General features: G+C 43.0%; 1 protein-coding gene across 1 annotated transcript in view; it reads right to left on the bottom strand.

Annotated features, from left to right (window-relative positions):
* The window catches only part of b4galt2 (UDP-Gal:betaGlcNAc beta 1,4- galactosyltransferase, polypeptide 2), a 176,412-nt gene that overhangs the window by 24,670 nt on the left and 128,221 nt on the right, over nucleotides 1-23,521 (bottom strand). The window contains exons 4-5 of the mRNA XM_083782225.1: nucleotides 18,513-18,700; nucleotides 12,074-12,196 (exon numbers count right to left, since the gene is read on the bottom strand). Coding sequence (XP_083638351.1) covers nucleotides 12,074-12,196; nucleotides 18,513-18,700 — 311 coding nt within the window. The remainder of the gene's footprint in view (nucleotides 1-12,073; nucleotides 12,197-18,512; nucleotides 18,701-23,521) is intronic.

The following is a 23,521-nucleotide window of genomic DNA, read 5'->3' on the forward strand; positions in this document are numbered from 1 at the left end:
TAAATGAACAGAAAAGTCCTCAGTGTTTGTTTAACTCCGTGTATGAATATTTGTACTTACTTATCAGTAAGGTTCCTAGGATTGTATCAGTGTCTAAAGCAGCAGCCATATGAGGGTGCATTTTCCAACCAAAGTGAGATCAAGTGACAGCTTTGAAAATCGTAGCTGGGCACGCACGCCATTACCATTACGTGACGCCGTCCCGTGGCACTGCCAAGATTTTATACTGGTTTGCATAAATCGTGCTTCCTGGACATCTTGGCACTAGGATTGTCTTTATGGTTGTTAGCATTAAAAGTCATCAATTAAATGAAAACAAAACAGTCTGTTGATGGAAAGCGAGCCTGGGTGTTAACTTGTACTGTTAAGTGGCCCTGGGAACGGATTGTCGTATTGTCGTGAAACTTGGCAGGGATGATAATAAGTAAGTAGACTGCACCCGGTGAATTGATCACACTTTGGGTGGAAAAGACCAAAGGTCACAGTCAAGGTCATTGGAAAATGCTTGTTTGGGGGGGGGCGATTTTCATGAAAAGTTGTTGCAGTACAGAGCAGCTATGTATTTCTTATGTACATAAAGCAGTTGTAATAAAATAAATATGCACTTGTGGGTGCATATTTATTTTTCTGCTTTACTTATGTACATAAGAAACACATGGCTGGGTGTGGGAGGTGGGAGATATTACAGTCTTTGCAAGCTGTTTAAACTCCCCATTTAGCCATGTCTCTCTGTTCTCTCCCTGTATTTCTGTCGCCCACAAAATTATAATTGGTCTCGAAATTATGCAAATTCAAGACCAAAATGAGTCTATACGTCAGGAGACAAATTCCTTTGAAAACTGTACGCAAGGGGAAATGAAGAAAAGTTTGAAAGTTTATTTTAGCTGAGAGAGATGATTATCATCCAGGTTCCAGAACAAAGAGGAAGCCTTCATTCTCACACGCCGTAGAAAACATCTGCCAGCTACTGTAGGTTCCACAGCAATGGTTCTCAAACGTTTTCATGTCAAGGACCCGCAAACTGTATACAGTACTGTACATGTATTTGGCTACGGACCTCCATCTGAAAACATTTAGAGCTATAGGGACAACGACCCCCATGCCAGATTTGTTGTTCTTAAAATGTTTCAAAAATATATATACTGTTTCACACATGTTTTGGAAAATAGCTGATCTGTAGATAGCTCGAGGCTGTTTTTGAATTTGAATCCTGAAAAGTAACAGATTTGATATCTCTAGGATGAACCTTGATAATATTATTAGTTGTCCGACCTCTGAGTGAGAGAAAGCTAGAAGTAGAGATAAAGCTATGTGGTGAACAGAAAGTCCCGGTTTGGCCAGATTGTCCCAAACTGGGATAATCCCCCAGTCCTGCCAAATCAAGCTGGGTGCCCCCAGTCCTGCCAAATATCTCTAAAACTCTAATATGTCCCGGGTTTCATAATTCACTATGAAATTGTCCCAGTTTTCGACAGAATTAAAATAATAATAGTTGTTTTCAGCGGTTGCATAGAAGTTCTTTTCATGGAGGCCTACACATGCTCACTTAACCAATTAGCAAACAAAATGCATTGCCTGTCTGAATTCAATTCAATTTCAGCGAACAATTTCCCAAGTGGTTGAGTGAATGAAACATGGGTGGTCGCTGCAGTGTTTACAGGCTGTACAACCTTGAATCTCAGGCTTGCTTTCTCAGAAAGAAAGCTGAAGGCCTTGTGGAATATTGAATCGATCAAAGTGGATAGAAGGCGGCTTGGGCCACTGAGAGGCTCTCTATGTACTGTACTAGCCTACTCTCCGTGAAACAAACATGGCAACTGCAGCAACACAAGCTGTCGATGTGGGTCCAGTTTGTTTATTTTGTGCAGTGCAATGCGGTGAGTGAGTGCACATACTGTACCGGTCCTGAGGCAATGTTTTAATACATTTCTCCTTCATTTTGGCAGATAGAAATGGTTTTCGCTTCCCAAACATAGACGGAGTGCAACACCACAGTGTATTGTAAACAGCTCTCTACAATCAGGCGTCTTCCCAGACTCACTGAAGACTGCTGTAGTTAGGCCCCTACTCAAGAAACACAATCTTGATCCCGCTGTTTTGGGTAACTATTGACCCATTTCAAATCTACCCTTTCTGGGCAAGGTTTTAGAAAAATGCATCTTCCATCAATTGGATGTGTTTCTACAGAACAATAATGTCCACAACAAATTCCAATCTGGCTTTAGGAAAGGTCACAGCACAGAAACAGCACTTGTAAAAGTAATGAATGATCTAAGGGTGTCTGCTGACAAGAAACATGTATCCGTTCTCTTACTTCTAGATCTAACGGCTGCATTTGACACGATTGATCATTCAATTTTAATACAGCGTCTGGAGCACTGGATAGACCTGTCTGGTATGGCCCTGTCCTGGTTTTCCTCCTACCTATCAAACAGAAGTTACTTTGTCAATCTAGCCGAGTTTGACTCAGACAAACACGACATCAGTTCTGGTATTCCACAGGGCTCGATTCTTGGCCCTCTGCTTTTCTCCTTGTACATACTGCCATTGGGCGAACTCATTACCAATCACGGAGTCAATTTTCATTTCTATGCTGATGATACCCAACTATATCTCTCTGTGGCTCCTGATGATCCCTGTGCTTTAGACCCGCTGTTGACCTGTCTGTCTAGCATCAAATGTTGGATGAGTGAGAACTTTCTCAAGCTAAATGAGGATAAGACAGAAGTTCTCATAATTGGTTCTAGCGAGCAGAAAGAATCAATAATAAGCACTTGACTTGGCATAATGACTGTAGAAAGTAACAGTACAGTAAAGAACCTGGGGGTTATTATTGCTTCTGAATTGAATTTTAATTCACACATTAATCATGTTACCAAGATTGCCTTTTTTTTTGCCGTCGGCATGGAACAAGCTCCCACTGTACCTTCGTCAGGCAGCCTCTGTAGACATTTTTAAAGCCCAGCTCAAGACCCACTTCTACAACATTGCTTTTAATTGATCATTTATTTTTTATTTTTTGTTATTCATGTCCTCACTGTATTGCATTACTGCTTGTTTTTTTAATGACGTTGCCTTGCTTTTCTTTTATTCTCCATTGTTCTGTAAAGCACTTTGAGCTGCATTTCATGTCATGAAAGGTGCTATACAAATAATGTTTTATTATTATTATTATTATTAGTGGTTCTCAAAGTTGGGAGAACCTTTTAACTTTCCTTTTCATTTTAAGATAGTTTTTGTGGCTTTCACCTTTATTTATTCTTTATAGAGGGATAGGTATATAGTGACCTGACTCTGCCAGATGGGGCAGCAGAGAGTACACAGGGTTCCCCCCCTCAGTCAGGTTAGGTATTCAGTATTTTAGCTGTGACGTGAGCGCCCCCTCCTGAGATACTTCCGGGTCCTACTTTTGTGTCGCTTTTGTGTCCCCATGGAGTTATACTGTGACGCTCCGTCGGACTAAATCTGAGACGAAAACAACCACGAAAGTCTCATTTTACCGCTTTCCTCGCAACAACAAAGCTGCGCTGCTCTCCAAAATCTGGCTGTGACAGGCCGTCTGCCCCACATGGAATACTATCGCCATTGTATTTGATTGTGTCAACTAAATCCTCATTAATGCAAACTAGATTCAACATACTCAAGCCTGCACACATTGTAAATATCCCCCGAAATATTTTACCGAGCAAATGGACTGTTGCCACCTTCAATAATAATGATAATAATAGTCTTTATTGTCTCCACATCATATATTTTTGTTGTCATGGACACTTGTACAAAACATTAATAATTCTACTCGAGTTGGAAGCATTAAGACCCATTTTAACCCTCTATGGCTTCCTTTCTGAAAAATAACGTCAATTTAAAAAGATTCACGCGTTTAGATATTCTATTTACAATGGGATGCGGACGGGAGCTGGTGCCACTTGGACCCGGACATAACGTAGCACTACAAAATGACGTCGGACTTAAATACTGAATACAGTAGGCTGACAGGAAATGGGGAGAGAGATGGGGGGGGGTGACATGCAGTAAAGGCCGTCGGGATCGGGAGTCGAACTCGCGGCGAGACTGGATTACCAGCCAAAAGGTGACCAGACAGCCGCCCGGGCCTCTTATGAACCCGCTGTGTCTTGCAATAATTTCTTACCAGCTAGCTTGCATGCTCAGGGGATACATTTAATCTGGGCCATAAGGTTACATTTGAGTCAGATCCTGTGTCTATAGTGAGACATGACCTTTGACACGTCTCAACAGAAGAGCAGGGAGACAAAATACATAAACCCCAAGCGTATGTTGTATTAACATACTCCATACACATTGGACAAAATGACATTTTATGCATAAAAAAGTATAGTAATGCTGCTTTAATTATATACAACCCATTCAGGCCTGACGTTGACATTTTAAATAAATGTTTTCTAAATCATGACAATTTTCGGAAAGATTTGAGGCACATTTTAACGATTTTTCAAAAATAGCAGACCTACAAGTTCAAGAGCTTGTAGATCTGCTATTTTTCAATAGCTAAATTATAACATAATGTTTGAAACACCAAAAGGGGTTCCCGCCCAAAATGGAATAACCATATTAGATCAAACACGAATGAAACAATGCACTTTGTTAAAAAAACTACACATTTTATTAGGACTCCAAAGATTTCCCTCATAACATTTCCTTGTGACCAATCTAAAAAAAGGCCACTTTTGTGTTCCTGGGACCCATTACGTTGAAAACCTATAGGCTATATAGCAACATCACTAGAATCTGGGACTCGGCAGTGAGCCGCAGTGGTGCTCCGACTAGGCTGGCAGAGGAAGAGAGGAGCTGGGAACCGACATGTACCCTGGGGTCTCCCATGTACCTTCTCTGCCCCCAGGCTGCTTCTGACAGACCCCAGGGAGACATTCTGTACATTCTCTGCCCCCAGGCTGCTTCTGACAGACCCCAGGGAGACATTCTGTACAGTCTCTGCCCCCAGGCTGCTTCTGACAGACCCCAGGGAGACATTCTGTACAGTCTCTGCCCCCAGGCTGCTTCTGACAGACCCCAGGGAGACATTCTGTACATTCTCTGCCCCCAGGCTGCTTCTGACAGACCCCAGGGAGACATTCTGTACCTTCTCTGCCCCCAGGCTGCTTCTGACAGACCCCAGGGAGACATTCTGTACAGTCTCTGCCCCCAGGCTGCTTCTGACAGACCCCAGGGAGACATTCTGTACCTTCTCTGCCCCCAGGCTGCTTCTGACAGACCCCAGGGAGACATTCTGTACAGTCTCTGCCCCCAGGCTGCTTCTGACAGACCCCAGGGAGACATTCTGTACAGTCTCTGCCCCCAGGCTGCTTCTGACAGACCCCAGGGAGACATTCTGTACAGTCTCTGCCCCCAGGCCTGCTTCTGACGGGTTCAGAGACTTACACTTTTACACTCTCTCGCTCTCTTTTGTCCCCTGACAAATACGTGCACAGTAAAATCCTCATGTTCATTTTAACCCATAAAAACCCATTTCTGATTTTAGCAACATATGTTTTTTTGTTTTTTTATTATTTTTCAGAGAATCATTAGGATTTAGAACAGTGGTTTAGAACAATGGTTCTCAAAAATAGCAGATACAGCGATACAAGCTTACAGCTACATCTGCTATTTTTTTTAATGTTTTTGATTTTGAAAATTGTTGAATAATTTAGATTATTTTAAACACAAATCTTCTCTTCTGGGGGTCCCTGGCACAAAACATTTTCAGATGGGGGGTCTGCGGCCAAACACAGTACATTTGAAGTTGGGGGTCATTGGCACGAATACGTTTGAGAACTTTAGTGATTTAGAAGGCATTTGTATAATCGGCCTCAAGCTCTTAATGGGTTAACTCGAAGAGTGCAGGGATGGACCCAAAATGGACCTGTAGGGATTTTAACGACTGACATATGTCGCGGCATTGCTTGGTGAGTGGCACCATCTGGGCTCTGTGCCCGCTGCGCTGTCCGTGTCCATATGTCCCCGGGCATGACCAACAAACGGGGACAGATATTCCCTCCGGTGCTTGGCACCGAGCTGGGCACTGGGCAGCGTCGGGAGAGAGGAGGCCGCGCCATGTTCTGTGGCATCTGAACCATGAATAACCCATTTCGACCTGAGGACCAGCTTCTACAAATTAATGTCTTCTAAATCCTGACAGTTTTCTGAAAAACCCATGTTTCTATGTCAGTGGTTCTCAAACCTTTTCATGTCAAGGACCCCCAAACATGTATGTAATTGGCCGCCGACCCCCATCTGAAAATATGTCGTTGTCCCAGAAGCAAAGATTTGATCAAAAAAACGTTCTCTCTGAAAGAATATATATTCAAAGATTTGCGCCACATTTTAACGATTTTTCAAAAATAGCAGACCTACAAGCTCTGAGCTATGAGCTTGTAGATCTGCTATTTTTCAATAGCTAAAGCTTAAAACACCAAAAGGGGTAAAAGGTGTGTGTGGGGGGAGGGGGGGGGGAGGATGTTGCTGCAGGGAGAGCAGGAGCAGGAGGAGGAGGAGAAATGAGGGGAACATCGTGGAGAAGGAGTGAAGGGACAGTAGTGCACTAAAGGAAAAGGGCCGCGTTTTAGGATGACCCATGACCCGTTCTCCTAGTTGTGTGAAATAATTTGTAAACCTGACCCTGATCATGTTACCAAGATTGCCTTTTTTCACCTTAGAAATATTGCACGAATCAGAGGCTATGTGTCCTTGGACGATGCAAAAACGCTAATCCACGCCTTTGTTTTTTCTCGGCTTGATTACTGCAATGCACTTTTTTCAGGACTGCCTAAGAAAACAACTGACAGATTACAACTTGTCCAAAATGCAGCAGCCAGAGTTTTAACTAGAACTAAGATGAGAGAACATATTACTCCAGGTTTGGCATCACTGCACTGGCTTCCGGTTGTTTTTAGGATTGATTTTAAAATTATTTTACTTGTCTATAAAGCTCTCAATGGTCTCGCACCTTCCTACCTACATGACTGCCTGCCTAAATATGTCCCAAACCGCCCGCTAAAATACGGGGAAGCAGCTTTTTGCTTCTACGGGCCGTCGGCATGGAACAAGCTCCCTCTGTACCTTCGTCAGGCAGCCTCTGTAGACATTTTTAAAGCTCAGCTCAAGACCCACTTCTACAACATTGCTTTTAATTGATCTTTTAGTTTTTTTTTTTTTTTTTTTTTTTCCATGTCCTCACTGTATTGCATTACTGTCGTTGCCTTGCTTTTCTTTTATTCTCCATTGTTCTGTAAAGCACTTTGAGCTGCATTTCATGTCATGAAAGGTGCTATACAAATAAAGTTTTATTATTATTATTATTATTATTATTATTCAGTCTGTTCAGGTCTGCTATTTTTGGCTTCTCATCAGAATAAGGCTTCAATGTATAACAAAACTGAAGAAATCCATATTGCACAAACATTCCATTGTCTCCCTGTAGTATAACTCTGAGGCCCCGGACCCCCTGTTGAAGATCCCTGACCTCTAGGCTACTGTATAAGAAACCCGTCAGAATGCACCCCAATACTGTCCCAGAAGTATAGCCTTACAATACCAAGTACTTCAATAACACAACACAAACATATTATTTGTCACAATGTCGCCAGTGTGGATGTTTGATCTGACTACAACAACTACTGTTTTGTTTTTCTTTTCTTTTCTTCAAGGATTGCATAATATGGTGCCGGTATAATGTCACCGCCATGATTGCTCATTTTGTCATGCTTGCCTCTACCTCTCTCGTTCCAGACAGCTTTTATGTATTTTCTGACAGCTGGCTGAGTTTTATGTTAATTGTGAACTTGTAAAAAATACTCTTTTAAAAGTCAAAAAGGCAATATTCATAAAGTCTATTTTTAAGGGGCCCTGTAAAACAGTTGCTAGCTTACGTTAGATCAGATTCCATATTCTAAACATTCTGAAAGGTTAGGTGATAGGAAATCATATTTATATACAGTACATTTACTACATTATCATATTCCAATTGGTTGAAAGGTTTTCATAGTTAGACAACACACAGGATTTGACTGTGGACACAGATCACAGATCGCTCTCAATGCAACTCAGAGTAACTTTTTCCGGAGAGTGAATGAGGAGGTTTGATCTTCACTGATTTGCTCAAGGGCAATATATGACAGAGCAAATGCTCATGGGAAAACCTGCAATTGTCCTGTATTGGTCTGTCTAACAGCAAGGCCATCCTGCTAACCAACGATAAAGCTTAGGGCGTAATGACACAGTGAGCTAACTAAGTTCAATTCAATTAAACCAAACATTAAACACACCGTCTTGCAGACATGCACACAAGGCGGCTGGCTTCACAGGGCTTTGATGCAACCCCGGTGAAATGGAGAATGCTGTTCGTTACACTGCCTACAGGCGCACACTAACTCACCACCCTGCCCACACAACATATCTCTCTCTCTCTCTCTCTCCAGACTGTCTCTACTCACACACTGTGTGTTTCAAGGGCATTTCCATTCAAATCACTCAGTTAACACCCCGAACGCCTGGGGTTATTTAATCCATGAAGTAGCTTGATGTAGCCAAAACACTCTCGATGCGATCGACAACGACGGAAGGTATGATTAATTCTAGCACGACGGGCCGTCTAACACATAATCCTTTCTTAGAATTGGACGGAACGATTTAGATCAAATGTTATTGACGATTTAAGATTTTCAATCTCGTCGGCTAAAATGGGGGGGGACATTTACGATGACGTCCCACCGGAAGATAACATTGAATGTTGCGCAACAGACGCTCCCAGCCTGTGGAGCACTGCGATCGGTTTGATATCAATAATCTACGTCCTTTTGATCAATCTCCGTCCTGAGCGTTGGGCGTTACTAATTGATAGGGCGGAGAACTTCGTCCTTGCCGCTCAGGCTTTAAAACAAGCCAACCTAAAAATAAAATAAAAACCAAAAACAGGCTGTTGGGGAAGGGGAGGGAAACGGAGTGGAAACGAGTTGTCGGAACGAGAGACCTTCATGCCCATATAACTTCATTTCTACCAGACTTATTTTTCAAGCTATTATAACATTGACTTTGTACAAGCTTTCACAAGAACAGCAGAGAGAGAGAGAGAGAGAGAGAGAGAGAGAGAGAGAGAGAGAGAGAGAGAGAGAGAGAGAGAGAGAGAGAGAGAGAGAGAGAGAGAGAGAGACAGCGAGAGAGAGAGAGAGAGACAGACAGACAGACAGACAGACAGACAGACAGACAGACAGACAGACAGACAGACAGACAGACAGACAGACAGACAGACAGACAGACAGACAGACAGACAGACAGACAGACAGACAGACAGACAGACAGACAGACAGACAGACAGACAGACAGACAGACAGACAAAGACAGTGTTGTGTATTATGGAACCACATTTCATTAATATAGCCTAAATAATTGTTTTAAACTAAAAGTGTTACCCTGAGTCTCTTGTTTCCCCTCATGGGTGAGAGGCTACAGGACCAACAGGACAGACATATAGGCCCCCATTCATCCATCTGTCTGCCTCCACGTTCAAGTATTTTAGTATTTTGTTTGTGTGCTATATATAAGGAGGAAAAGCAGTCTTCTTTATAGTTCATTTACTACAACAGCAAGACAACAAAGGAGGAAAAACAAACGTGACAAAAGCGAGCTATCTATAGACACAGAGCGGCATGGGTTTAAAAAGGTTCTAAAAAGAATGTCTGTCAAGCCTCAAAAGATGAGGAAATCTATATTGATGGGCGTACGTTGCACTCCCCTATATGTGGAACAGCGGCCTTGGGGTTGGTTACCTCTGATGTGTTTGTTCCTGTGCTGACAGCTCTGCTGCAGTCATGTGACTCCATCATGTGGTGGAAAGTAACTAAGTACATTTACTCATACTGTACTTGAGAACTATTCTGAGGTGTCGTTTTGTTTTACTTGACTGGAGTATTTCCCATTTTCAAATACTTTTTGAGCCCCTCCAATACATGGCTTTTGAAGATTACATATGGCAGCCAAGTCTACGTCTTGTTTCGAGCACTTCATGTGATGTAAATCGTTTGACAGCCAAGTGTATGCATTTCCATACAGCTAAATACGCCCTCACTTCACGCAAGTGTGATTTTATTTTACTTCTACTCCACTACATCTCACAGGCAAATATTGTATTTTTACTCCACTGCAATTATATGAAAACTTTAATTACTTTGTTCATTTGTTCATTTGAATTAGTATTACAAAACTACTTCAGCCCCATTTAAACTTTGTCTACAAGCTCCCAACGTGTGGCGATGCGGCGCGTTGGGAGCTTGTAGATCTGCTGTTTTCAAAAGGTTTTTAATACATGTTATACATATTTATAATACCTTGTGAAATAAATAATATAATAGTTACTTTTAGTTTTGGTGCTTTACCGGACAAATTGTACTTTTTCCACCACTGCACTGTACAAAGCAAATTCCCCAAGTGTCAGCTTAACCGTGACAGTTTAAAAATGGACGTATAAGGGTCCATTTAGCTGTGTACCGTACTGCTCTTCAAACAACCTACACCTACAGCAGGGAATTGGCTCAGCTAGGACCCACAAGAACAAATGAAAGAAAATCTAATTGTAGCCGTTTGTGTGTGTGTGTGTGTGTGTGTGTGTCTGTGTGTGTGTGTGTGTGTGTGTGTTTATGAGTTTATGGGGAAAACTGTGTAGAAGAAAGCATTACAATAATATTGCAGTCTGGATGATTCACTGCAGTCTTTTATTTGTTTTCTATCTACTATTAGATTGAATGTAATGATGGATAAATCGTAGTGCCACTGTTACAGTATCTTTTATAAAGCTTGATTTATATCTGGCCTGGGCTGGTATGAACTGGTATGAAACACACACATAACACAGTTTGAAGAACCAACTGTATTTGCTTGCTCATGCACACACAGACACACCTGCACACAGGCCCCTAAAGGTATATTTAGTGCAATACAGACACACAGATTCACTGAAACCTGGGGAAAAATGTGCTCTGTGTGGAGAATAGAATCTGTGTGGTATTTTTTCTTTCTCTTTTCTCATCAGTTTCTGCTTCTATAGGGTGTAAAAGTGCAAGTGCTGTGAAAATATGATATTTCATGATATTTTATTCATAAGCCTGTGCAGTAGACTGCTGTATGGAGTCTAAACAGACCATAATAAGGACTGGTCCTAATGACGATCATGATGAGACACTTGAATTGTTTGAATTCATTTCATAGACTGACTAATGATCTGGTGCATGTGCTTTGACTGCATGTACTCTACAATTTAATGATTATGTTTAATCTGTTCATTCGGACAAATGCCAGGGTTGTTGTAATATCAATTCCCAGGATGATTCTGTTCCCAGTCAGAATACCTAAAAGTTACATTTGGTTATCTTGTATACAGTAACCAAAATAAATGTCCTATAAATAAAATGATCAGCGTGCAATAATTGAACCCATTTTCTACAGTCTGACACTTCCACTGTAATAGTCCTTGATAGACTTTATTTGACAGTCATTGTCCACGCTTGAACAATGTGACAAAATGACTAAATTAATCAATCCCAATTGAGTGCCTCTTCAGCGGATGATATCTAGAGAATCCTGACTTCATGCACAATGACATTATCATTACCAGCTCCCCATGGTGGCTGAAATGACTGAACCAAACTGAACCCAAGAGCCTGTGTGTGTGTGTGTGTGTGTGTGTGTTTGTGTGTGTGTGTGAGGTTGTGCCTAGACATGTCTTTGTGTCTCTCGTTACTTGTGCGTGCGTGCGTGCGGCCGTGCACACACACCTACTATGTGTGAACACGTACTGTAGTGAGCACTGAGCATGCTGTGTATAGCATCTCAGTACCTGTTATAGATGTCGTCGTCCTCTTCCTCCCCAGCCCCAGTATCTCATCGTACCTGTTATAGATGTCGTCGTCCTCTTCCTCCCCAGCCCCAGTATCTCATCGTACCCGTTATAGATGTCGTCGTCCTCTCCTCCCCAGCCCCAGTATCTCATCGTACCTGTTATAGATGTCGTCGTCCTCTCCTCCCCAGCCCCAGTATCTCATCGTACCTGTTATAGATGTCGTCGTCCTCTCCTCCCCAGCCCCAGTACTCGTTGGGGAAGCCGTTGATCTTCAGGAACTGTTTTTTACTGAGACCCGACACGCCTCCAAAGTACCCGGCGTAGGGCAACCTGCAGAGGAGACCACACGCAGAGAGAGAGACAGACAGACAGACAGAAAGTGAGCATAGCGTGCCAGAAAGCAAGTCAACACGAGAGGGAGGTGAAACAGACAGACAGAGGGAGGTGAAACAGACAGGAGAGCTGAGCAATACGCGGGAAGTGAGATCCAGGGGGAGGAACATTTGCCATAAAGGTTCAAGCTCCAGATGAGAAACCTTCTGACGCTCGTTGTTTAAGCCACCGATTTATACTTTGTCGTACGACGGTCGCGTCTGCCGAACATAGCCCAATCTACAGTGAGAGCTTCTGAGCTTGTACCATGCACATCCGCCATTTTCGCCATGCAGCACCACAGTGTAAATTAATTAAGCCTTCACAGTGGGATTTCATGGGTTATATGCAGGACAGAGGGAGTGAGGGAGAGGAGGGGAAAGAGAGAGAGAGAGAGATAGGAGGGAGAGAGAGAGGGACTCACACTCACAGCCCACATCAAGTTTACACCAAGTATAAAGAAGTGGGTGAAATTCTGAGGCTGCAGTTACATTGTTAAATAAAGATTTAATAAAATGTGCATAAAAGTGTATACAGGCTCAAGCATATCTCTGTATTTATGCCAAATATATATATATGCGATATCGATACGATATACAATATTACCGTTAAAATGTCATATTCAATATTTGTGTTGCAACATTGAAAAACAAACATTATTCAAAAAACTGCATATTAACAAGTCAATATCAGTGATATTGTCTTGTTATTATTTTATTTTTTTAATAAATATGATTTCTGAAGCTTTGGTAGTTGATAAGGAGGCAGCTGTAATTAATGTATAATTGTAGTTCTTGAGTGTTTTTTTACGATGTCCCAATTAATTTAACATTCATGACTTTCCAGCAGAGGGCAAGCAAAGCCACAACTTTCCCCCCACAATCTTTCCTAAAATACAGAGACTAGTGTCGGATGGTTGTTATCTAGAAATGTCATGTCAGTAGCCTGAAGTCTAACCAGAGGGCAATGCCTGTATGCGTATGTGTGTGTGCATGTGTGTGCAGCTGCATGTGTGTGTGTGTGTGTGTGTGTGTGTGTGTGTGTGTGTGTGTGTGTCGTCAGAAGGATGACAGTTCCATGTTGACAGCTGACAAGTCCAACACTAATGAGACCATCTGTTTCTGCAAAACTTCTTCCACGTAACAATATGGTGAGGACACTCCTAACCCTGCATGCACGCATGTTGTGTGTGTGTGCGCACGCAAGCGTGTGTGTGTGTGTGTAAAAGAGGAAAAAACGCAAAAAGTAAGAAAGGGAACAACTTTCCTTTTTTCCCCTTTTTGGCAGATGTTACAGAATTATGTCTGATGACTTTGGACGGTTCAATTAACAGAAAGACGTTTTTAATTAAAGCTAAACAACCTTTTTTTTCTTCGTGGCGAGACAAGAGGAAGATAACTGTCCATAATCACAGGGGAGAAGGCCTCTCTATGGAGGTGACACAGGGGAGAAGGCCTCTCTATGGAGGTGACACAGGGGAGAAGGCCTCTCTATGGAGGTGACACAGGGGAGAAGGCCTCTCTATGGAGGTGATGTCCATAAACACAGGGGAGAAGGCCTCTCTATGGAGGTGATGTCCATAAACACAGGGGAGAAGGCCTCTCTATGGAGGTGATGTCCATAAACACAGGGGAGAAGGCCTCTCTATGGAGGTGATGTCCATAAACACAGGGGAGAAGGCCTCTCTATGGAGGTGATGTCCATAAACACAGGGGAGAAGGCCTCTCTATGGAGGTGATGTCCATAAACACAGGGGAGAAGGCCTCTCTATGGAGGTGATGTCCATAAACACAGGGGAGAAGGCCTCTCTATGGAGGTGATGTCCATAAACACAGGGGAGAAGGCCTCTCTATGGAGGTGATGTCCATAAACACAGGGGAGAAGGCCTCTCTATGGAGGTGATGTCCATAAACACAGGGGAGAAGGCCTCTCTATGGAGGTGATGTCCATAAACACAGGGGAGAAGGCCTCTCTATGGAGGTGACACAGGGGAGAAGGCCTCTCTATGGAGGTGATGTCCATAATCACAGGGGAGAAGGCCTCTCTATGGAGGTGATGTCCATAAACACAGGGGAGAAGGCCTCTCTATGGAGGTGACACAGGGGAGAAGGCCTCTCTATGGAGGTGATGTCCATAATCACAGGGGAGAAGGTCTCTCTATGGAGGTGATGTCCATAAACACAGGGGAGAAGGCCTCTCTATGGAGGTGATTTACATGGGATAAGGGTGTGTTATCTGACTCCGAGCTACACCTCAGGCTTGGTCTGTGTCCCTGCTGGGGGCGTCTTCAGTGAGCCGCTCCATAGCGTGTTTCTGTGTGGCATCACGGATTAGCGTCTTGCTGTAAAGGTAGTGCATAAACACCGCATTTCATATTGCCGCTGTCGGGTGGAAACCTTGTATGTCCAAAACCGTTACTTTTCAAGAAATAAAATGCAATGAGAATAGCAAAAGAGCTTGTAGGTAGGCTATTTTCACTGCTTTTGCTTGACACTCTTGTAAAGACGAAGTAGGGCATTAACACAAGGTTTCTGCCCGACGGTGACGATATATTGCATGTGTAGCAATGCGCGGAAAACGGGGATTGAACCCGGGCCTCCCACCCCGCCAGACCAACGCGCAACCTGTCGTGCCAATAGGGCTGAGCCCGATTGGCAGGGCTGTTGCAGGCTGGGTCTTGGCTGGGGGGCTACAATCACCCCCCCCCAGTCTTTGAAGCGTGTCCTCGCGCTTCTCACTTCACACCACGGACCGCCGCACACGATGTCCCTCATGTCCCTCACACGAGGATTTCACGCTTCACGTCCTGCCGACTGCGACAGATTGTAGCAATGTGCGGAAAGCGGGGATTGAACCCGGGCCTCCCACTCGTCGCCAGACCAACGCGCAACCTGTGGTGCCAATAGGGCTGAGCTGGCTGGGCTTTGGCTGGGGGCGACACATGCATGCATTTGCACACATCATGGGGGGTCGGCTGTAGCTTAGGGCATTGGTATTTTGCCTGAAAGTGTTTTGTGCCAGGGACCCCTCAACTTCCCTCTGTTTGGTGTTCATTTGACTCTGATGGTGTACAAATACATACATTGAATGTTGTACAGTACACCCTTCTGCGTGAACTCGAGGATATTGTAATAAAACTTATGTCGACAATTGTATCAAAAAAACGTGCAGTGCTTTTTGCAATTGAATGTATCCTGAGGCAGTGAAGTGCGATGGCTGGGCCCAGACATATAAAGCACATCCCTGCATCTCACACATATGTATGGGTCTTGTCCCCAGCTACAGCGTGCTACAAATTGCACTACAACCCTGTCCCACTGATAGCTATATTCGGCACACCGTCAAAGCCCTTACAGTACACGAATCAGAAGTTAGAGAGAGTATTGCTTTTGCAACACTGTTAGCTATAGAAGAAGAATATTACTATCTTGGAAGCCAAATCCACCCTCCCACTCAATCTGGCTCAACGATGTGATGTACTTCTTAAGCTTAGAGAAAATAAAATTCTCTCTCAGAGGAACCTCCGAAGGCTTCACTAAGGCATGGAGACCCTTTATAGAAAACTTCAATATTCGTACCTCCCTGGAATAGATTGCTCGGTGTGACCCAAACATAGCGGACAGTGCCCTGGAATTCAGGACCACTGGCTTAGTGGGTAGAGAGGCTGTCTGGTAATCAGAGGGTCAGCGCTTTGCCTCTCATCTACTGTACGATCTGTCAAAGTGTCCCTGAGCAAGACACTTAAATCACCAAGAGCTCCTTCACCCAGAGCGCTCATCACGACCATCTGAGCAGCCATCAGCTGGGTGAAGCTGAACCCCCCCCCCTCCCCCCAAGATTAACTAAGGTCTCCCCTTCCCCACAATGAGACCATACACACACAGAATCCACACTCAAACTTATACTGTATACATAATGTACATGCTCTCTGTATCTATTATTTACAGACAACTGCTTTCAATATTACATGTTACATGATTTTTCAATGTGAATTGTGCACTTACATTGACTTGCTCCTTGTCCCACTTTTTAGCTATACACTCTCATTTCCCCTTGGGAATGATCTTGTTTGTTACTCTGGATTTTAACTTTGATTTTAGTTTGAGTATGAGATGAAGCCATGCAAGGGTTGCTGTCTGAACTCACTCGCACGTAGTTATCCTATCTGTGCCGTCTGGCACTTAAGGCGACCCATTTTGGGTCTAGCAGAGAGCGGTGCTAAGCAGCGAGTTGGGTGGCTGAACAGTAACACTGTCCACATTTCCAATTAACCGTGGCCGTGTGAGGCCGGAGGCCAAGCTGTCAAGAACACGGGGATTGGCGGCACACGTCTGTCATTATCTGTCTGTCTCCTCCGGCCATGAACCCCATTGCAGCATGGCAGTGAAACACATGGAGACTGTGAATATGATAGTTGGATCGTGATTGATAACGTCTGCATGGGAGAACAACTTTTTTCGTTATATTCCAGGGAACATTTGTCATGCCCCTGCCTGGCGGACAGGCGGCATTTTGGGTCGTCTCGCCTTGTCCTTCCACCCCAACCTTGTGAACGCGATATCCAGGGGCACACATCTCACACATTTAGTCCAGCCCAGGGCGCCGCAACTGATGAACAATGATGAAATTGTAAGAGTATTGCAATCCAATTCAAGTGAGGCGGGGCTCAATCATTAGACTACTCTAGCCCAGGGGCTTCAAGTCCTATACATCTGACAACGCCATACAAGCATTGATACATTCCCATGATTTCAAATCATTTGAGACGTCATCACGGAATATGCAGATGACCTTTGAACACTTACAGGACAAGGCTATGCTATTTAGACTCATTTATTGCGCATGTACACAGTGTTCTACAATGGTCAAAAGTCAAGGTTACTGAGTACATACGGATGTAAACAAAGGCAGACAACCGCTATGTCTAGTTTACACATATCGTACATGTATAAAGATCACCGTTTTATTTTTGGCCAAAGGAGACCTTTCGAAAAGTGCTCGACTTTCCCTCTGTTTGGGAGGTGTTCATTTGACTCTGATGGTGTACAAATTCATACATAACGTTAAACTGGTTCAGTTTTTTGGGTCCTGGTGGATCCTTCAAAATAAGGGTTTCACTGAAAAATGCTGCCGTTTAACAGCTAATCATTTTATGAATAGCTGGCAGTGAATGCATGTAGCTGCTTGTAGATCTGCCATTTTCACTAGTTTTTGGTCCCGGGCAAACATCTAATATATCTCTTTTGGGTCTTGAGCTAAAACAAATTGGGAACCACTGCTTTAGTGCTTTAGAGCATTCATTTTGATTCATTAATCAATTATCCAACAAACACAGTGGAAGAGCTACCCCTCTGCTGTATAAATGAGACAGATTAATTAAACTTTAAATTAAATAGAAGTGAAATAAATATTGCATAATTGAACCAAACAAATATTTACTTGATACAACTACTTGATCGTGTATGGTGATTTTCAGTCACGGCTGAATTAAATGTGATATAAATGCGTGTGGATATTTAAATGAATGCCTAATGAATACCTAATCTTACAATGCCGGAGGAACGGCATTAACAATATAACTTCCTGTGTTTGCACGTAAGCCGTGGAAATGATGTGGCTGGATTCGTTAGTTCCAGTAATCCGTTGGGATCAAAACAAATTGAACGGAATTCCAATTAAATTATTTTAGGCCAAATCAAGGAGTACTGTTCGAGTCGAATTAGAAACGAAATGGACTGAATAGTAACATCATGCCAAATTAATTAAGTACGTGCGGGAAGTGCACAAACACAATGGTGAGCTGTTCAATGGATGTTTCTACAAGCAACTCCCACAGAGTCCAGGTCAATAAACCATACGAGGAGAGGAGAGGAGAGGAGAGGAGAAGAGAAGAGAAGAGAAGAGAAGAGAAGAGAAGAGAAGAGAAGAGAAGAGAAGAGAAGAGAAGAGAAGAGAAGAGAAGAGAAGAGAAGAGAAGAGAAGAGAAGAGAATGCACAATCTTGTGTAAAGCGCTCCAAAGCTATATATAAATGCACCATTTACCATTTAGAAGACAGGAGGAGAGGGATATATATTTGGCCATGGACCCCCATCTTAAAATAGTTTTGTGCCATGCAGGACCCTCAGAAGAGAAGCTTTGTATTAAAAAAAGAATAGCAGATGTAAAAGCTTGGCACAAAGTGACGCTCTGTGATCTTATATATGTGCTATTTTTGAGAACCACTGTTCTCATCTCATTTATATAGCTACAATCTATCCAGAAATCAAACCCACCTGAAGCCAAACTTGTCCATAGCGATGGCGAAGTGCCTGGGCTGGTCGTAGCAGTGGTAGAGGTTGCGGTCGTCCATGGGGATCAGGTCCACGTCGCTGAAGATGAAGCAGTCGTACTCGCCATCCTTCAGAGCCTCCGTGTAGCCCACGTTCAGCAGCTTGGCCCGGTTAAACGTGTCCTCACCTAGCTGCAAACGTGGGCGAGATCAGGAGAGATCCTCAGTTGTGTTGTCCACATTGTACTCAATGGAAGACAGGCATTTTTTGCTTAATCATTGTCACCTGTCCGACAGGCTCTGCGTATAGGGTAATCTCACTGTATATGGTATTGTATATTATATTATTATCCATATTCTGAGGGGTCGGTGGGGGGAATTAGCCCAAAAATAATTGCACACATAAAAGTACCCTGTTTTACATACATGTGAGCAGTTTGAACTTGTAAGATGTGTCATTGACCGTTTGATTCCCAAAAATTAAGAATAAAGTGTGTCCATTTATCACTTCAATAAGGGACACATCTTTTCGTTTTTAAATAAGGGTCGATTCCGTATTTCAAGGGATGGCTGCCAACCCTGGCCCCAGGCAAGGGTACAGCAACCCGATGAGCTAGCTCAAGTGCGTCATCATATTGCTGAGTGATTAATTTAGTTAATCACTCAAGTTTTAATGTCCAACATCTGTTGCTGAACCACCTGGTGCCCTCCAGGCAACACCACCACAAGGCATTAGCTGAGTGTGTCCTTAGCCACCCTTGTTAATAATTTGGAAGAGATAACTTTTGTTTATGTTTGTAATCACTTGTGGTCCATTAAACTTTTAGTACATTACATTCGCAAATGGGCATAGGTTTCAACTTTAAACTTGGTGGGTGGGGACTGGATGGAACCACCTGCAACCGTCCACAAACAAGAGACAGCTGCTGACAGTTGTTATAAACTCAAAATCAAATACATTGTGATAGCTGATCAACGTTGTGTTTGTGCACAAGGTGCAGCAGCAGAAGTATCTTTGGTGCCAATGTGGATCGTAGCTTCATAGCCATGCGTGTTCCGCCTTCTCAGGGCACTGAAAGTTCGCTCAGCCTCTGCAGAGGATACAAGATCCATCAACCAGAACAGAGCTTCCACCTAAGGAAACAATTCATCCTAAAGTCTCTTTATCTCTCCTGGTCGTAACTTAGACTACTGCAGACTATTGTATGCCCACTGACTGTTCATTTACCAAACCAATTCCTAGACCCAGTAATTGTCACGCAGACAGATCAATCATGATTAGTTTTTTGTTCTTTATTAAACCAGGGTAGTAGCTGAGCACAAGTGCTGCACATAGAAGGGGGACAACGGACAAATTATTTTACACCGACAAATACATCATTTCTTTTTTTACAAGCATTTGGGGAGGATGATTCAAGGACATCAGGGGTTGGGGATTTACCCCCCAAACTCTATACTTTGCATTCACGAAATCACCTGAAATGTTTGGGAACTTCTAGATGGGAAACTAATTTCTGTGAAATCCAAAATAAAAGACCTAAAAGTTTAACATAATCACACAGATATAGGCTATAGCTGAGACATTAACCCATTTTGGACTGAGGCCGATTCTAAAAATGCCTTGAAAAACTGACCTAAGTTTTCTGAAAAACTTCAAATATTTATATATACCAGCATCAGATATTTTACATTTTTGAACACTGTAAATACTGTACAGAACTCCAAGAGGGGTTCCCGTCCAGAAGGAGGGTTATAACATCAAAAGGGGTACGCCCAGAATTCTGACCGGGCACCCATTTTGGTGTTAGCATCATGTTATGCTTTAGCTATTGAAAAATAGCAGATCTACAAGCTCATATCGCGCCACCGAGTGGCGCGCTACGAGCTTGTAGGTCTGCTATTTTTGAAAAATCGAAGAGCGACGGACATTTTTAGAATCTGATCTCAGGTCAGAATGGGTTCATCAGACCAGTGTGTGCCCAGTGGAAACCTCGTATGAATCTGATCTCAGGTCAGAATGGGTTAAGAGCCTCAGGCACATAGCTACATAATTGTGGCAAAACACGATCGATATAATAACCTTGTTTCAAACCAAGCACCAAGCGGTCATCATCAGGTTATTATAGAAGTTTGGTGGAGTTGTTAAGTGCTTTTCTATATCCATTTAATGTGTTTTATTATCCCTGCATAATCAGTAAGCATTGAGGTGTGTATTGAATGCAAGCGCACTAGAGTTGGCACAGAGTAAAGCCATCTGTTTCGCAGGATCTATTTGGCTCTTGCTCAACATCCTAACTGAGTTAAACATAATAGTCTTCCTCGCCGATCTGCAACGCAAGAGCATCTTGGTGACATTAGTAATGGGAGGGTATTTCAAATATCACAGGTTTCACAGCTACATTAATCACCAGCAAATGTACGATGTAATGCACACACTGTACAAATTGCTGTGGGCATTGACCCCGAGCAGGTTCAGCAGTTTTGGCAACTGGCGAGGCCTTAACACATCTGTTATTGCATAGCTACACTGTACGTAACCCAGTCCCAACAGTTTGGCTCAGACAAATGCCTCCTTGCCAAGTGGAAAGGCATTCTGGGATGGGTACAGTGCTGTGAGATTCAACTAGAAAGGTGAGCTCAGTACAGTGGAAATCTCCGCCAGGAGGCAAGCCCTATATAAATAATACTTACTGTACTGTTACAAACTCTCTCTCTCTCTCTCCAACTGTAAATCATAGTTGAAAACAGCACTTTGATTTGATGTCGGCTACTCGTTCTACGTTTTCCACCAGAAAGTGCCACTTGAACACAATGGGCCCCATTTATCAATCTAAGGCAGAAAGCAGCGCAGATCCGACCACAGTAATCATCTCACAACAGGTCTCACATGTGAGAGATGAATAGGGCTAGCTGTGCATGCGTGCATGCATGTGTACGTGTGCGCGCGTGCATGTGTGTGTGTGTGTGTCCCACTGAGACTTAGTAATGGAGAGAGAGAAAATGAAAGATAATAGATCAGCAATGACCATATTTTCAATTGAATGAATAGAAACACTGCAGTCTGCAGGTGGGAGATGTGAGAGTGGTGGGCTTTTTATAATATCTCTTCTCTCTCTCTCATCTAGCAGATATTCCAAGGGAACAGATAATAGGACATAATAATACTGACATAATAGTGTCCTGTTAATTATGGACAGAATTGCAACAAGTAAGGATATTGCTCATTGTGGTGAACGCTATCTGGGTAAACGAAACAAAACATGTCATTACAAAGGATTTCCCCCGGGCGGCGATTCTCAACCAGTTATGTTTTTTATTAAAGGTTTTATGACATTCATTTTCATTTATTTTTATTTTTTATTTTAGGTTTTATGACCTCAATTACACCCAAAAAACCTGAACTTTGAACATTCAGTGGATTTTCTGTGGTCTGAAGTTTTCTTTGGGGTTTTTTGGGCCTTTTGAGCTACAATGAAAACAGGCAACACAGTGAAACAGTGACATCTGCTGGCAAATCCCATTGACATATATGGGATTTACAGTAAGTGATGTCACTTACTGCCGGCAAATCAGAGCACCTGTTTGAGCCAGAAAACCCCAGATCACAGAAAATCTACTGAATGTTAAAAGTTCATGTTTTTTGGGTGCAATTGAGATTAGAAAACCTAAAAAAAAACAAGAACAATTCCAAAACCTTTTTTTTAATGTCACAATACCTTTAATACCCTACTTGATCATCATACAGTGTCAGACTGAAGCATCAAAAGTAGCAGATCTGCAAGCTCGAAACGTGGAGCTTGAAGATCTGTAGCTTGGCCCAGCCTATATGATTTCTGGGGGGGGCGGGTGCCGGTCGAAAAACGAACTCAAATCTATGTTTCTGGATGCCCCTGCTGGCACTAAATATTTTCAAATATTTGTATGCTGTATCATTATGGGTTACGTCCTTGACATGGAAAAAAAACGTCTGGAGAAACACTGCTACAGTATGTGATACTGTAGAAATGGTCAAAGGACCACCAAAATGAGCCTGTTTGTAATGAAGTCCCACAAGACATCAACCAACCCAGGTCCAGGTACATACCTAATTAATATGCAGTAGTAAGGTTACCCACAGGTCAGAATGTCATTTCTCAGATCTGCATTGTGTGTATATGTATTATGTAACATGAGAAACAAGGAGGAGGGCATCACCTTTTGGCTGTTAACATTCCCCTCGTAGCGCAGTAGATGAATGTCACCCGAGCCACTACAGCAGTGTCTTTGCATGTGTCGCAGTCAAGGTACTGTACCTGCTAAAGCCGTCCACAGGGGAAAACACCCACTTGGTGACAGTGCCGAGGAATCAGCGAAGTGATTCATGCATCTGCCGTGTGTTTCTTTGATGTTGTTCATTGCACACTTTCTTCGTGCCATATTATCGTTGCTGTCGGGTCGGAAACCTGTTACTTCTCAGGGTCATATTCAAAAGTATCACACATGGCAGATCTACACGACACGTTTTGAGCTTATAGATCTGCTATCGTTGCGACACTTTTGTGTGACGCTGTAGTCTGATCAAGTAGGGAGTTAATTTTTTACGATTTTATTTTTTTAATTGAAGTATGGAGATAGAAGATGGACCGACTGTGAATTAACCCATTCTGAACGTGAACCCATTTTGGTGTTGGCATCATGTTATGCTTTAGCTATTGAAAAATAGCAGATCTACAAGCTCATAGCGCGCCACCGAGTGGCGCGCTACGAGCTTGTAGGTCTGCTATTTTTGAAAAATCGAAGAACGACTGACATTTTTAGAATCTGATCTCAGGTCAGAATGGGTAAATCAGACCAGTGTGTGTCCAGCGGAAACCTCGTATGAATCTGATCTCAGGTCAGAATGGGTTAAGTACAAGGTGTAATCCTCCGCGGTATAATCCCACAGAATCCTGATATTTGAGCAATCCAACTCTGCAGGCAGAATAAAAGCAAAAAAACGAATCTATTGTCACAAATTCACTGTAAAACAGCGAG

The sequence above is a fragment of the Protomyctophum parallelum genome (assembly GCF_964188405.1).
Source record: "Protomyctophum parallelum genome assembly, chromosome: 14".
NCBI classification, from domain to species: domain Eukaryota; kingdom Metazoa; phylum Chordata; class Actinopteri; order Myctophiformes; family Myctophidae; genus Protomyctophum; species Protomyctophum parallelum.